The sequence below is a fragment of the Oryctolagus cuniculus genome, chromosome X (assembly GCF_964237555.1).
Source record: "Oryctolagus cuniculus chromosome X, mOryCun1.1, whole genome shotgun sequence".
In the NCBI taxonomy this organism is placed as follows: domain Eukaryota; kingdom Metazoa; phylum Chordata; class Mammalia; order Lagomorpha; family Leporidae; genus Oryctolagus; species Oryctolagus cuniculus.
This window is the reverse complement of record NC_091453.1, coordinates 51,224,591-51,240,326: the sequence shown is the minus strand read 5'-3', so window position 1 is coordinate 51,240,326 and position 15,736 is coordinate 51,224,591. Positions and strand designations below refer to the sequence as shown.

The window sequence follows — 15,736 nt, the reverse complement described above, 5'->3', positions numbered from 1 at the left end:
TGTGTTGTTGGTTTCACAAACCTATATATGGAATAAAACTGCACAGAAGAGTACACACACACATGAATACAGATTTTTCAAAGGGTAAGAACTGAGTGAGGTCTGTAATCTAGTTAACAGCAATGCATAAATATCAATTTTTGGTTTTGGTATTCAACTACAGCTACTCAAGACACCATCATTGAAAGACACTGAATGAAGGGTATACAAGACTCTGTACTATTTTTTGCAATTCCTTAAACCTATAATTAACTCAAAATAAAAAGTTAAAAGAGAATCAACATATTCCTAAGCAAAAAGAGCAATTGCACCTTATGTACAAAAACGACAATTTTGTAAAACAAACAAAAACACGACTGTGAGTAATCATTTTTATGTCACTTTAAAAATTATTTGAGTCAAAGACTGAGAAAGATACCCCCATCACCACACACACACACAAAGCTCCCGTTTCTTGGTTCACTCCCCAAATGCCTGCAACAACCAGGGTCAGGCCAGGCCAAAACTGGGAACCAGGAATCCAACTCAGGTCTCCCACATATATGAAACTCAATTACTTGAGCCATTACTGCTGCCTCCCAGAGCATCCATCAGCAGGCAGCTGGAATTGAGTGGAGCTGGGACTCAGACCCAGGAACTTTTATATGGGATGTGAATATCTTAACTGCTAGGCCAAATGCTCATCCTTATGTGTAATTATTAAACATGTTTTATATAAGCATAGAAAAAGTATGTAAGGATATACCAAACTGTCATCTCTGGGGAATGAAACTACGGGAGGTAGAACTGAGAGAGTGGGCAGAGCCTTTTTAATTTTATGTATTCCCAGATTATTTGACCTTTTTATAAGAAGTATGGATTTTTCTTGAAGAGATATAACAGGGCGATAAGGCAAGACAAAGAAATAAAGATCACTCTAACAGGAAGAGGTCATCAAATTATCCCTGTCTGCAGAAGACATGACATTATATATACTTGTGTAAGAACCTAAAGACTCCAAAAAAACTGACACATAAAAATAGTTTTTTTACATCAAAATTGAAATTGCTGACAAAGAAATTAAGAAAGCAATCCCATTCACAACAGCTAAAAAAAGGAAATGCAACCAAGGAAGTAGTGAAAGAAACTGAAGACACTAAGGAGTGCATGCTCATGAATTGGAAGAATTAATATTATTAAAATGCCCATGCTATCCAAAGCAATCTATAGATTCAGTGCAACTCCTATAAAAACATCAACAACATTCTTTAAAGAAATAGGAGAAAAATACTACTAATGCCCATGTGGAACCACAGAAGACACTGAATAGCCAAAGCAATCCTGAGCAAAAAGAACAGAGTTGGAGGGATCATAATACCTGACTTCAAAACATTATAAAGTGAAAGCAATCAAGGTAGCATGGTACTGGCATAAAAACAGACACATATACCAATGGAAAGGAACAGAAAACTCAGATATAAACCCACATATTTATAGAAACTTGTCTAAATAAGATCGGAGTTGGTGAACTCAAGAGGCTTCCATAGCCTTGGCAGCTCATGACAAGAGCCTCGGGTGATTACTGATGTCATAAACAAGAGTGTCAATTGTAAAATCAACAACAGGAGTTACTGTGCACTTACTCCCCATGTAGGATCTCTGTCCTTTATGTGTTGTACTATGTGAATTAACGGTGTAACTAGTACTCAAACAGTACTTTATACTTTGTGTGTCTGTGTGGGTGCAAACTGTTGAAATCCTTACTTAGATATACTAAATTGATCTTCTGTATATAAAGATAATTAAAAATGAATCTTGATGTGAATGGGATGGGAGAGGGAGCGGGAGATGGGAGGGTTGTGGGTGGGAGGGAGGTTACGGGGGGGGAAAAGCCGCTATAATCCAAAAGTTGTACTTTGGAAATTTATATTTATTAAGTTAAAAAAAAAGAAAATTGAATTTTGCCAAAGGCAGCAAGAACATGCACTGGAGAAAGGATAGTCTCTTTGATAAATGATGCCAGGAAAACCTGTTATTTATAAACAGAAGACTGAAAATAAACCTGTATCTCTTACCATATATAAAAATTAATTCAAGATGGATTAAAAACCAAAAGGTGGCCGGCGCCGTGGCTCACTAGGCTAATCCTCCGCCTGAGGCGCTGGCACCCCGGGTTCTAGTCCCGGTTGGGGCGCCAGATTCTGTCCCGGTTGCTCCTCTTCCAGTCCAGCTCTCTGTTGTGGCCCAGGAGTGCAGTGGAGGATGGCCCAGTTCCTTGGGCCCTGCACCCACATGAGAGACCAGGAGGAAGCACCTGGCTTCTGGCTTCAGATCGGTGCAGCGTGCTGGCCGGCGCTGCGGCTGTAGCAGCCACTTGGAGGCTGAACCAACGGAAAAAGGAAGACCTTTCTCTCTGTCTCTCTCTCTCTCACTGTCTAACTCTGCCTGTCAAAAAAATAAATAAATAAAAATAAAAAAACCAAAAGGTAAGACTTGAAACTATGAAAGTACTGGAAAAAAATATAGGGCCAATACTTCAGGACACTATTCCAGGCAAAGATTTTTTGGATATGGCCCAAAAAGCACAGACAACAAAAGCAAAAACTGACAAATGGCATTACATTAAACTAAAAAGTTTCCTCACAGCAAAGTAAACAATCAACAGGGTAAAGAGACAACCCACAGAATGGGAAAAAGTATTTGTAAACTATTCAACCAAGAAGAAGTTAATATCCAGAATACATAAGAATTCAACTGCAAAAAAATTAATCTGATCAAAATGGGCAAAGGATCTGAATACACATTTCTCAAAAGAGGATATACAAATGGCCAACAAATATATGAAAAAATGCTCAACATCAGTAGTCATCAGGGAAATGCAAATCAAAATCACAGTGAGATAATATTCAATTAGAATGGCTATTACCAAAAAGATAAAAAATAAATGATGGGGCCAGCGCTGTGGCAGGTGGGTTAAGATACTGTTTGTGACACTAGCATTGAATATCAGAGTGCCAGTTCAGGTTTTTAGTGTTCTGCTTCTGATCTGGATTCCTGATAACGTACCAAGGAAGGCAGCAGTTGATGGCCCCAGAGCTTGGGCCCCTGCCATCCATGTGGGAGACCTAGATGGAGTTCCTGGCTGCTGGCTTTAGTCTGGCTTAGCCCTGGCTGTTTTGGCTATCTGGGGAGTGAACCAGTCTCTCCTCCCTCTCTGATGCTCTGCCTTTTAAGTAAATAAATAAATCTTATAAAAAATAGAATACCATATGATCTAACAATCCCACTACTGGGTATATATCCATAGGAACTGAAATCAGCATGTCTAAGAGACATTTGCATTTGCATGTTTATTGCAGCACTATTCATAACAGCCAAGATATAGAATCAACCTACATTTCTATCAATGGATGAATGAATAAAGAAAATGTGGTAAATTTACACAATGGAGTAGGGGTTACCTTTATGGTCATTAAGTAAACAAAGTAGATTGTTATAAAAATTAAGAGTGGGAATGGGAGAGGGAGGAGGAAGTGTTAGAGTGTGGATAGGAGGGAAGGTAGGGTGGGAAGTATCACTATGTTCCTAAATCTGTATATATGAAATACATGAAACTTATATCAAATAAAGTTAAAAAATAAAAATAAAAAATGAAATTCTGTCATTTGTAGGAATAGTTATGGAACTGAATGACATTATTTTACATGAAAGACGTCTGGCACAGAAAGGTAAATATCATATATTCTTACTTATATATGCAAACAAAAAGTTGATCTCAAAGAACAGAACAGTAGTTGTAAGAGCCTGGAAAGGGTATTGGAGAGGAGGGGTTGGAGAGACGATGTTATATGGGTATAGGGGTGTAGTTGGATAGGAGGAATAACTTTCAGTATTTTATAGCATGGGAAGGATAACTATGGCTGACAAAAAGTAATTGGATATTTCAAAATAGTTAGTAGAGATGATTTTGAATGTTCCCAACACAGACAGGTGAGAAATATATGAAGTGATAGATATCGAAATGTACCACTGTATCGCATACAAATGGACAACATTTGTCAATTACACACATACACACAAAGAGGTCTGACAGGAATGTGGATGACAGGTTAGAAGGAGTTAAGTATTAACATTGGGCTATTCACCATCTGACTTTTTTAAAAAAATATGAGCTAGATATAATGAGGGCTTTAGTGACAAACTGAATTTGAGGACTTAGTCAAGAGAAAAAAAGAATTGTTGAGGTTTCCAGATATAGTTATTGGGTGACACTAATGCCCCAATACAGACTGGAAATAGTAAATTAATCAACTGTGTAAAGGACAGAGGGAAAATGTGGGAACACAGGATAGGAGGAGGAAGAAATAATAATTTCAGTTTGAGGTATGCTTGAAGTTCCACTTGGGGCATCTAGGAGGAAATGTTCAACAACCAGTTGGGGATATAGATCTTTGTCTAAAACAGGGCTGAGAGTCATTTGGAAAAAGGAGGTAGTTAAAGTTACAGGAGCATGCAGAACATTCAGCAAAGGAGATTTATCTCAGCCTCAATCATGGACAGAAAAAAAGAACATTATTATTTGTTAGTGGCCAAACTTATATTGTAATGGCCTCATAGTACAGACTTAGAAACTACTATTATTAATGGGGCTGGCGCTGTGGCTCAGCAGGTTAACGCCCTGGCCTGAAGCACAGGCATCCCATATGGGTACTGGTTCGAGACCAGGCCGCTCCACTTTCCATCCAGCTCTCTGCTATGGCCTGGGAAAGCAGTAGAAGATGGCCCAAGTCCTTGGGCCCCTGCACCCACGTGGGAGACCTGGAAGAAGCTCCTGACTCCTGGCTCCAGATCAGCACAGCTCCAGCCATTGTGGCCAAATGGTGAGTGAACCACCAGATGGAAGGCCTCTCTCTCTCTCTGCCTCTCCTCTCTCTGTGTAACTCTTTCGAATAAATAAATAAATAAATAAATAAACCTTTTTTAAAAAGTACATTAAATGTTACTTTGACATTCCCATTTCCTAAGTTTAAAACAATGATAAACTAAGGATTCTTTTGTAATGTGAATAACTCTAGGAAAAAGTTTAAGTAGAAAATGCTCTACTTAAGGCAAAATAAATTGTAAATGTTTTTGATAAAATCGGTGAATTAAAACCAATTAACAGAATCACAGTAAATGGATGCAAAAAAAAGAATACTACTTTAAGGGAAAGGGCTACAAAGTTCTTTGGCATTGACTTCAACAATATAAAGATAATTGCATTCTAGCATTTAATAAACATATTGTTAATCTGCTACCCTTTAAATAAAACAAAAATGTAGAGAAACCAAAATAGAAAAAGAACGAAATAGAAAAAAAATCATTTAACATTCATCTTCTTTCTTTTGGAAAAGGTGTGTGGGGGTCATTTTCTCATGACTAATTCATGAGAACTTACATACGGAAGTCGATGGTAGGATTTACAGTGCAATGGCCATTTTCTAATGATGCCAAAGATGGCTTCTTACTGCAGTTGATCTTTGGTTTGAAGAACACTAGAGGAAAAACTTACTATGAAATCTTTGGGAAAAGGCATCTTATCATGACTTGTTCAGCATCACCTACTGGGATAGACTATGCAGCTCATTTCAAATTTAACTGTGCCTGGGAAGGATGGCCTCAGTATTTGGGGCCCTGCCACCCGCGTGGGAGACCTGGATGGAGTTCCAGGCTCCTGGCTTCAGTCTGACCCAGCCTGGGCTGCTTTGGCCATTTGGAGTGTGAACCATCAGATGTAGGATCACTCTCTCTCTCCATCTCTCTTTCACATACATACATAAATCAATTTTTTTTTTAAATTCCTCCTACTCTCAGTCTTCTTTGCTACGACAGAGATAGAAAACCTGGAAACAGATTTGTCCTGTAGGCAATGTTTTTATTTGGTCCACAGGGTTATAAGAACTCCAGATCTTCACTTTCTCCTGAAAAATCATGATACTGAGCAAAACGGTTCACTCATTGCCTTAGGATGAGAACGAGAACAAGTAAAGGACATGCCTCTTTATATGGACTATGTATTCTTCCAATTTACCGCAATTTCTGCCTGGCCCATACCTTATTCATTTACATTACTTGCCTGGTCCCTGTAAGGTCCCTTGAATTTGAGATCTATGTTCTTTACCTTTAGTCACATTATTTTATTTTTTCATTTTTATTTATTTGAGAAGTAGAAAGAAGGAAGCAGATAAAACATCAAGAGAGTTCTCATATATGGGTTCACTCCCTAAATGCCTACAATGGTTGGGACTGTGCTGGGGTCAAAGCCAGTAGCCAAAAATGCTACTCAGGTCTCCCATGTGGGAGGCAGAAACCCAGTTACTTCAGCTGTCAATGCTGTCTTCTGTCTGCATCAGCAGGAAGTTGGAGTCAGCAGCTAAAGTGCGGAATCTAACCTAGGCACTCCGATGTGGGACATGAGTGTCTTAACCACTTGGCTAAAAGCCTGCTCCTTTAAATCATCATTATTGACTCATTCACCAAAGTCCTATACACCTAGCACAATCTTCTTCCCTGCTCCAAACTCCTTCCATCAGAGTGAGTTACTATAATGCTCAAATATATCACTTATCCACAATCCTTGCAAATATTCACACAAATGGTTTGCACCTTCATTCCAAACATATCCACAGCTATATTCCAGAATGCCATCTTGATTGAAAACTGCTTCACCTCTTAAAGTTTCAACTCAAATATTCTTCCTATCACAGCCTTGTATGCATCCATTTTTCTTTCTCTCTGATCTCAAGTAAACTGTCAAGCCCATTAATTCCTATTTCCCAACTATTAAAGCTCTCCTGGTGTTAAGTTTCTCCCCTAATCAGCCCCCATGCTTTAGTACCCCATTACTTTAGTAGGTAATACAGACCAATATACCAAAGTAAGTGACAGGATCATTGCAATATATTTTCTTAAACTTACCTGAAGATGGGAGGGGGGAATGTCAATAATTTGTAAAGAAACTTGGGCCCCTTACACCCATGTGGGAGACCCAGAAGAAGTTTCTGGCTCCTGGCTTCAGATGGGCCTAGCTCCAGCTGTTGGGGCCATTTGGGGAGTAAACTAGTAAATGGAAGACCTCTCTCTCTCTCTCTGCCTCTTTGTAGCTCTACCTTTCAAATAAATAAATCTTTTTTTTAAAGAGAGACTACTTGGCACAAATTTTCATAATGCCTAACTTCCCACCTCCATATGGACTTCCTATCCTTAATTTTCTTCTCTTTCGTGTATACAAAGGATCCTTCTGTCCAACTGTCTTCATCCTCTCAATATAATGACTACCATATTCCTCTATCTCTTCACAGGGAAATTTCAGTCTCTACATCCCATTTATTTATTTCCCTCACCATCTGGCTTTTGATTCTACCATTTGAGTGAAATAGCTCTTAATGACCATTCTCTTTGGCATTCTCAAGAGCACTTGAACTACTGGCCATTTTCTGGCTTTTAAACTCTCCTCTCTTGGTTTCCAGAACGTTATTGTCTCCTGGTTTTTCTTATTTCATTCTGTCAACTACTCAGCATTTACCTGCTCTCATTTCATTTATTTCTATGACCTGTCTGACCTCTGTAAGATCACTTTTTTATTATTATTTACTTGAAAGTCAGAGTTACAGAGAGTGGGAGAGAAAGAGAAGGGGTTCCATCTGCTGGTTCACTCCCCATGTGGCAACAACGGCCGGATGAGAGCCAGGGCTGAGCCAGGAGCTGTATCTAGTCTCCCATGTGGGTAGCAGGAGCCCAAGAACTTGGGTCATTTTCTGCTGCTTTTCCTAGACCATTAGCAGGGTGCTGGATCAGAAGTGGAGCAGCAGAAACACAAATTGGTACCTATATGGGATGCTGGCATCACAGGCATGGCTTTACCTGCTATGCCACAATGCTGGCCCTACAACCCTCTTCTAAACATATATTAACAGTTTTCAATGATATACCTTGGATATCTTTTGACATTAGTAGACAAAAACATAAACTGTTAACTAAATTTACCATTTTGATAGCTAAGCAGTATTCCATCTTATAGATATCATAATTTAACTAATTTCTTATTGTTAGATATTCAGTTCACTCCATGTTTCTGTAATTACAAGGTTGCAAAGAACATTTATACATATGCTTTTGCAAACCTGCATGGTGTATTCTCTAACAGCGAAATTGCTTAGCCAAAGGGAATGAACACATAGTTTGTATTAATTTATGGTCCCCAAAACATGAATGCCATCCTTCACTCATACCTACAACTTCCAATCACTTAAGAAAACATCTATTCTGCCTTCTCAATATCTCTACAATCTGTCCTCATCTTTCCATTCTTATTCCTACTTATTTTAGTTTTCAGGCAATTAGTATTTTTAACTTGGAGTGCTATCAATAGCAACATATCTCCATATCTCATTCCCCTTCAATACATTTCTGATACCTTCCAGAATGATCCTACTGAAATACCTAATATATCTCTCTCCTTCTAAAGACTTGGTGTGACATACCAGGTCTTTCCACATTTGAGACCTACTTATCTTTAATGTCTCATCTCTTACTACAAAATCTAGCTCCCATTCTGCACCCTAGACAAACTTAGCTATTTGCACTTCCCTATCACTGGGGCCAGCATTGTGGCATGGCCGGTAGGGCGGTCACCTACAACGCCAGCATCCATATAAGCGCTAGTTCGAGTCCTGGCTGCTCCACTACCCATCCAGCTCTCTGCTACGGTCTGGGAAGTCAGTGGAGGATAGCCCAGGTCCTTGGGCCCCTGCATCCACATGGGAGACCCAGAGGAAGCTTCTGGCTTTGGATCGGCCTAGCTTTGGCCATTGAGGCTGTTCAGGGAGTGCAACAGCAAATGGAGAACCTCTCTCTTTCTCTCTGCCTCTCTGTAACTCTGCCTTTCAAATAAATAAATAAATCTTTAAAACAAAACAAAACAAAATCTTCTGTATTTTTCTTAAGTTTGTCCTATGTCTTAAGTCAGTCACCACCAGGACAAGCAACCTTTTGTTAAAACTTTATTTCTGTGGCTGGCACTATGGTGCAGCAGGTTAAAGCCTCGGCCTGCAGTGCTGGCATCCCATATGGGTGCCGGTTCCAGTCCCAGCTGCTCCACTTCTTATCAAGCTCCCTGCTAAAGTGCCCAAGAAAGCAGCAGAGGATGGCTCAATCCTTAGGCCCCTGCACCCACCTGGGAGACCCGGAAGAAGCTCCTGGCTCCTGGCTTTAGACTGGCTCAGCTATAGTCACTGCAGCCATCTGGGGAGTAAACCAGCAGATGGAAGACCTCTCTTTGTCTCTACCTCTCTAATTCTGTCTTTCAAATAAATCTTAAAAAAAAAAACACTGTATTTCTTTTAAAGATTTTCTTATCCACTGGTTCACTCCCCAAAAGGCTGCAGCGGCCAGGCCTTGGGCAGACTGAAACCAGGAGCCAGGAACTTTTTCCGGGTCTCCCACATGGGTGCAGGGGCCCAAGCACTTGCAACATCATCCACAGCTTTCCCAGGCACATTAGTAGTGACCTGGATCAGAAGTGGAGCAGCAATGGCCGGCGCCACGGCTCAATAGGCTAATCCTCCGCCTGCGGCACCGGCACCCCGGGGTTCTAGTCCCAGTCAGGGTACCAGATTCTGTCCTGGGTGCTCCTCTTCCAGTCCAGCTCTCTGCTGTGGCCCAGGAGTACAGTGGAAGATGGCCCAAGTGCGTGGGCCCTGCACCCACATGGGAGACCAGGAGAAGCACCTGGCTCCTGGCTTCAGATTGGCGCAGTACGCCGGCCGCAGTGGCCATTGGGGGGTGAACCAACGGAAAAGGAAGACCTTTCTCTCTGTCTCTCTCTCACTGTCCATTCTGCCTTTCAAAAAAATAAAAAAAGTGGAGCAGCTGGACTCAAATTGGTGCCCATATGGGATGCCAGCATTGCAGGCAGCAGCTTTACTGGCTATGCCACAACACCAGCCCGCATTCTTTTTTTTTTTTTTTTTTAATCTGTGAGCCCACCAATACTTCTTTAACTATTATTTATTTGAGAGGCAGATAGAGACAAAATTTTCATCTGTTGGTTCACTCCCAAAATTCCTGCAATAGCCAAAGCTGGGCCACAGCCAGGGAAACAGGAACTCAATCCAGGTCATTCACATGGATGGCAGGGACCCAAATACTTCAGCCATCACCTGCTGTCTCCCAGGGTCTGCATTAGCAGGAAGCATGAATTTGCAACAGAGCCAGGACTCAAACCCAGGCACTCAGATAGGGGATATAAGCATACCACACAGCATCATTAACTACTAAGCCAAATGCCTGCTCCCCACCAATACTTATTACCAAAACTCCAGCTGACTAGCTTCAGGTGTTTTCAGAAAACAGTAATAGAGAAATAATTAGCCTGACAAGGGGGCATTTCTACTCTCTAATTTCTGATTAGTAATAAGAGCACAAAGGTGAAAGCAGATTCTTTCAACCCTACCCAGAAGGAAAAAATATGGAAGGCTCATCCCCTACCACTTGTCTTAATATATTCGATCTAGTCAAATACAAGGGTACTTCAAAGAATTCATGAAAAATGGAATTAAAGTTTACTTTAGTGAAAAAAAATTTAATTCATGCATACTTTTCCCACAACATGTACTTTCCATAAGACCCCTTGTATAGTTCTCTGAACTTGCCCTGTTTTTTCATTCCTCTATGATACTGAACATTTTATTCTCTGCCCATAGTGTTCATTTTCTCATGTCTTTCTGGTTGTCCCTTCCTTATCTCCTCCAACCAGTTCTATCTCTTCTACCTGACAAATTTACAGCTGTACTTCTTGAACTGCTAAACATTACAGGAAAGGGTAGGTGGGCACTGTGGCACAATGGGTTAAGTTGCTACTTGGCACTCCCGCATCCCATATCAGAGTGCCTGGCTCAAATTTTGGCTACCACACTTCCAATCCAGTTTCTCCAATACATCCTGGAAAGCTGAAGTGTGTGGGGCCCCGTCACCCCTGTGGGAGATGCAGATTAAGTTTGGGGTTCCTGGGTTTGGTCTGGCTATCCTGGGCATTTGGAGAGTGTGTGAACCAGCAGATGGAATCAATCTCTTTGTTTCTCTGCCTTTCAAGTAGATGAAAGTAAACATACATTTAAAAAGAAACATTACAGAAGAAAAGTCATACAATCATGTGGACTCGGGTGAGACCTCAGTATGCTAAGAAATCCTTTCAAATGCCCTTAGCTTCTTCTGCTACTTTGCTTAAGAAGTTACATGAGATTGATGTTTCCTGCTTCATTCCCTGTCTTTCAAAACACATTAACTGGTTAGTTTTGTTCACCAATATGCAATCCCAACTGTAATCTCAACAACTAGTTTCTTAAGCCTATCATGCAATTTCAGGCCTCTGCCTTTACATATTACCTAGGATATTTTCTCCATATTCTTTGCCTATCAAAGGCCATTGATCTTTCAGAAATCAGCAAAATTCTCTTCTAGAAAGCTTCTGCTAATTACACTTTGATTTAGGTATCCTGTCCTGTAACCCTCTGTGCATGCTTCAAGCTTAATATTTAAGTATTCCAAGCAATGACTTGAACAGCCCTTGTTTTCACTGTCGAGGAACAGTTTATTATCTTATTTTATTATTATTTTCTTTTTCTACTTAAAACCACTGGTAAAATTCTTTACTTAAAAAATTAAGTATTCCAATTTTCTATTTCTCAGACTAAACTATAATCATGATTATGTTAGACCATGTCTAATTTGCTTTTGCATTTGTAGTACTTATCAGTGTCAGTACATATAAAGGCCATCAATGTTTGCTTAACAAGTGAGTTATTCAAAACTTAACTTCATTAGCTTGATTATGAAGCCTTTTTTAATTTTCAGGTTAAAATCTTCCTTCTCCTCCTCCAGTGTACTTTGTACTTCCTTCTATTACAGTCCTGTCAAACTGCATTTGTCTCTCACCATCAACTGGATTATGATTTACTCAAGGAACAGTAACTATCTTTCTCATTAAGTAGCTAGCACAGAGCCTGGCATATGTCACAGAGCCTGCATATATACTGAGCAAACACTCCATGTGCCAAGGAGGCACATCATGGTCTATAGTCGCAATTCCCTAAACTTCATCTAAGGGTTTGGGCCCAGGTATATTTTCATATCTCTTGGTAAAGCAGTGAGGGGTTAAAGTAATATCCATTTTCTTTTTATTCACATCTCATTTTTCTAGGCTTTCCAAAATTTCTAAAGTAAGCATTTGCTACTTTCATCATTAAAAGTTTAATCGCAAACTTTATAGAACACACTAAAAATACAAGCCTCCTTTAAAAAAAAAGTCGCTTGACTAATTCACAGCTAACTATCACTGCTCAAGGCTGCTTTACACACTTTAATAATACTAATGCTGGATGGAATGATTGATGGAAAGAGAAAAAAAAAAGAAATACCCACCATTATACTTAACACTATTGGCCAGAATAAGGTTTACATCATCTAGAAAGCTCTCCCGACTCTGGTATTTGTGCTTGGAGATATTCTGTAATGAAAAGAATCAGGCACTCACATATATGCACAAAGTGCTTGATTACAAAAGGCATTTTAGATCAAATCACTCACCTTACGGATAGTTTCTAAATCCATTGGATTTACAATCACTTTATAATAATCAGGAACAAACTTCTTATTAACTGGGTGATGAAATGGCCAAGACTAGTAAAAAAAAAAAACATGAGAAATTAAATGGAAACCATTCTTCATACCACAGATTTTTAGCTTTCATTAGATCACAAATGTTCCTGACAAAAGCTATAGATTCTCTTCCCAGCAAAACACATAATCATATAAAACTTTGTATAATAAATATTAACTTTAATGGCTGCAATGGCTGAGGGATGGACCAGGCCAAAGCTAGGAACTAGTAGTTTCTTCTGGGTCTCCCTCATTGGTAGCAGGGGCACTTGGGCCATCTTCCACTGCTTTCCCAGGTGCATTAGCAGGGAGCTGGATCAGAAGTAGAGCAGCCAGGACTCTAACTGGTGCCCATTTGGATGCTGGTCCTGAAGGTAGCAGTTTAACACACTAAGCCACAATACTAGCTGCAAAATTTTGTATAAAATTTAAGGAGTTCATGGGACTTCAGTATTCCTGTGTCCTGATAGGGTAAGAAGGCCTGGTCTACACTCACAATTAAATTCTTTATTCCCTAGTCATATTCAAAAGTTTTTACAGCGTTATGTAGATAGAACACATACCTACAATGTAAAGGGGAACTCAGTTCAGAATTTCTAAGGAAGATCATTGCAAACAATGGCTTATGAAGTTGCAAGTACTCTGCCATTCAAATAATAAATAAATTTATCTTTTTTAAAAAGTTGTAAATAGCAAAACAAAAAAACAAAAACAAACAAACAAACAAAAGACAGCAGGGGCTGGCGTTGTGGTGTAGTGGGTAAAGCCACTGCCTGCAGTGCCAGCATCCTATATGGGTGTTGCTTCAAGTCCCGGCTGCTCCACTACCCATCCAGCTCTCTGCTATGACCTGGGAAAGCAGAAGATGGCTCAAGTGCTTGGGCCCCTGCACCTGTGTGGAAGACCCATCAGAAGCTCTTGGCTCCTAGCTTTGGATTGGCAAAGCTTCAGTTGCTGCAGCCATTTTGGGAGTGATAGAGAGGACCTCTCCCTCTCTCTCTGCCTCTGCTTCTCTGTAAATCTACTAGATAGATAGATAGATAGATAGAGAGGACCTCTCCCTCTCTCTCTGCCTCTGCTTCTCTGTAACTCTGCTAGATTGATAGATCTTTTTTAAAAAAGACAAAAACAACTGGGCAATTATCAAAACACTGTCTAAAGAGAGCCTTCCAGTAGTCGGCATTCTCTCTCCCAGAGGCCGTTCAGGAGCATTCAAGTATCAAATGTCTACAAGAAGCAAATACCCAAAGAAACATGGCCTCAAAAAAAAAAAATTGTTTATGGGGCCAGCGCCATGGCTCACTTGGCTAATCTTCCTTGCGGCGCCAGCACCCTGGGTTCTAGTCCTGGTTGGGGTGCCGGGTACTAGTCCCGGTTGCTCCTCTTCCAGTCCAGTTCTCTGCTGTGGCCGGGGAGGGCAGCGGAGGATGGCCCAAGTGCTTGGATCCCTGCACCTGCATGGGAGACCGGGAGGAAGCACCCAGCTCCTGGTTTTGGATCGGCACAGCGCTGGCCATGGCAGCCATTAGGGGAGTGAACCAATGTAAGGATGACCTTTCTATCTGTCTCTCTCTCTCACTAACTCTGCCTGGCAAAAAAAATTAAAAAAAAAAAAAATTAAAAAAAACTCTTTATGTATTTGAAAGGCAGTTAGAGAGAGAGAGACAGACAGAGAGATCTTCCATCGGCTGGTTTACTCCCCAAATGGCCACTACGGCCGGGGATGGGCCAAAGCCAGGAGCCATAAGCTTCTTCCAAGTCTCCCACATTGGTGTATGGGCCCAAGCACTTGGGCCATCCTTTGCTACTTTCCCAGTCATGGTAGCAAGGAGCTGGATTGGAAGTGAAGCAGCCAACACTCGAACCGGCACTCATATGAGATGTCAGTTTCACAGGCAGCAGCTTAACCTGCTAAGCCATGGCGTCACCTCAAAGCTGGGCTTCATTAATTTGAATGATAATGTACTCACACAGCAAAAGTGTTGGAAATTAAAATTATACAGCAGTTTCAACTGACATACACATGCAAACCTTGTCCTTTTTTCCCCCTTTACTATCCTCACAATATTTAGTACAGAGCACTTACATCTGGAACTGCCATCATTTTCTGGGTGACAATGTTGTCCAGAATAAAAGAAAATGCCACTTGATCATCATCATCCAGCAAGGGGTTGATAGCTTTCTCTAAGCGAGCCAATTTGTCTTCTTTCTGAAATGAGAGAAAACAAAGCCAGGACATAGGTTTACTTGAGGTGTTATCAACATTGAAAAGTTAAGGATAATTTAAAGGTTCAGTTAGCTCTATATTAACTCTTCCCCAAAAAAGTTTAACTGTGAATTGTCTGCTATTCAATTCTAGGCAAAAAGTACACACAAGTGATAACCCAGTTAAAAGGCTCAAAAGGGATGTGTCAACTTCCTTAGGTATTCTGTATCCTATTCTCATATAATAGAATATACATAGCTAGGTGTCAGTAGTTTAGCTCTTACAACATTAAAACATCTTCACCAAGTTAGGCTTTAATATCATGTTGCTTTTGTTGTAAAATCATTATTGAAAACACTGAACATTATGACTGATTAGTGGCTTTTATATAAGGGATCTCAGCCCACTAAATTCATTTCAGATTCAGAAACAGCAAAATGTCTGTTTTGGGGCCGGCGTGGTGGCACAGCGGGTTAAAGCCCTGGCCTGAAGCGCCGGCATTCCATATGGGCGCCAGATCAAGATCCAATGCTCCACTTCTGATCCAGCTCTCTGCTATGGCCTAAGGCTTTGGGCCCCTGCACCCCCGTGGGAGACCCAGAAGAAGCTCCTGGCTTCTGAGTTCGAATCGGTGCAGCTCCAGCCATTGTGGCCAATTGGGGAGTGAACCAGTGGATGGAAGACCTCTCTCTCTCTGCCTCTCCTCTCTCTGTGTAACTCTTTCAAATAAATAAATAAATAAATCTTAAAAAAATAAAATATGTTTCCACTGCTATACATCCTCATCAGTAAGTACTATCAATCTTTTTAATTTTAGAGTTTCTAGTGGGACATAATGATAACTATTCACAATTT

General features: G+C 40.5%; 1 protein-coding gene across 14 annotated transcripts in view; it reads right to left on the bottom strand.

Moving 5' to 3' along the window:
• TAF1 (TATA-box binding protein associated factor 1) overlaps positions 1 to 15,736 on the bottom strand; it is a 115,246-nt gene that overhangs the window by 48,817 nt on the left and 50,693 nt on the right. For all 14 annotated transcript variants that reach the window (XR_011385586.1, XM_051827188.2, XM_070067117.1 and 11 more), the window contains 3 exons: positions 14,762 to 14,884; positions 12,604 to 12,696; positions 12,439 to 12,523 (listed from right to left, as the gene is read on the bottom strand). Coding sequence is in view for 13 of the 14 variants with exons in the window: in XM_051827188.2 (XP_051683148.1) it covers positions 12,439 to 12,523; positions 12,604 to 12,696; positions 14,762 to 14,884 (301 nt within the window). In the remaining variant the exon portion in view is untranslated. The remainder of the gene's footprint in view (positions 1 to 12,438; positions 12,524 to 12,603; positions 12,697 to 14,761; positions 14,885 to 15,736) is intronic.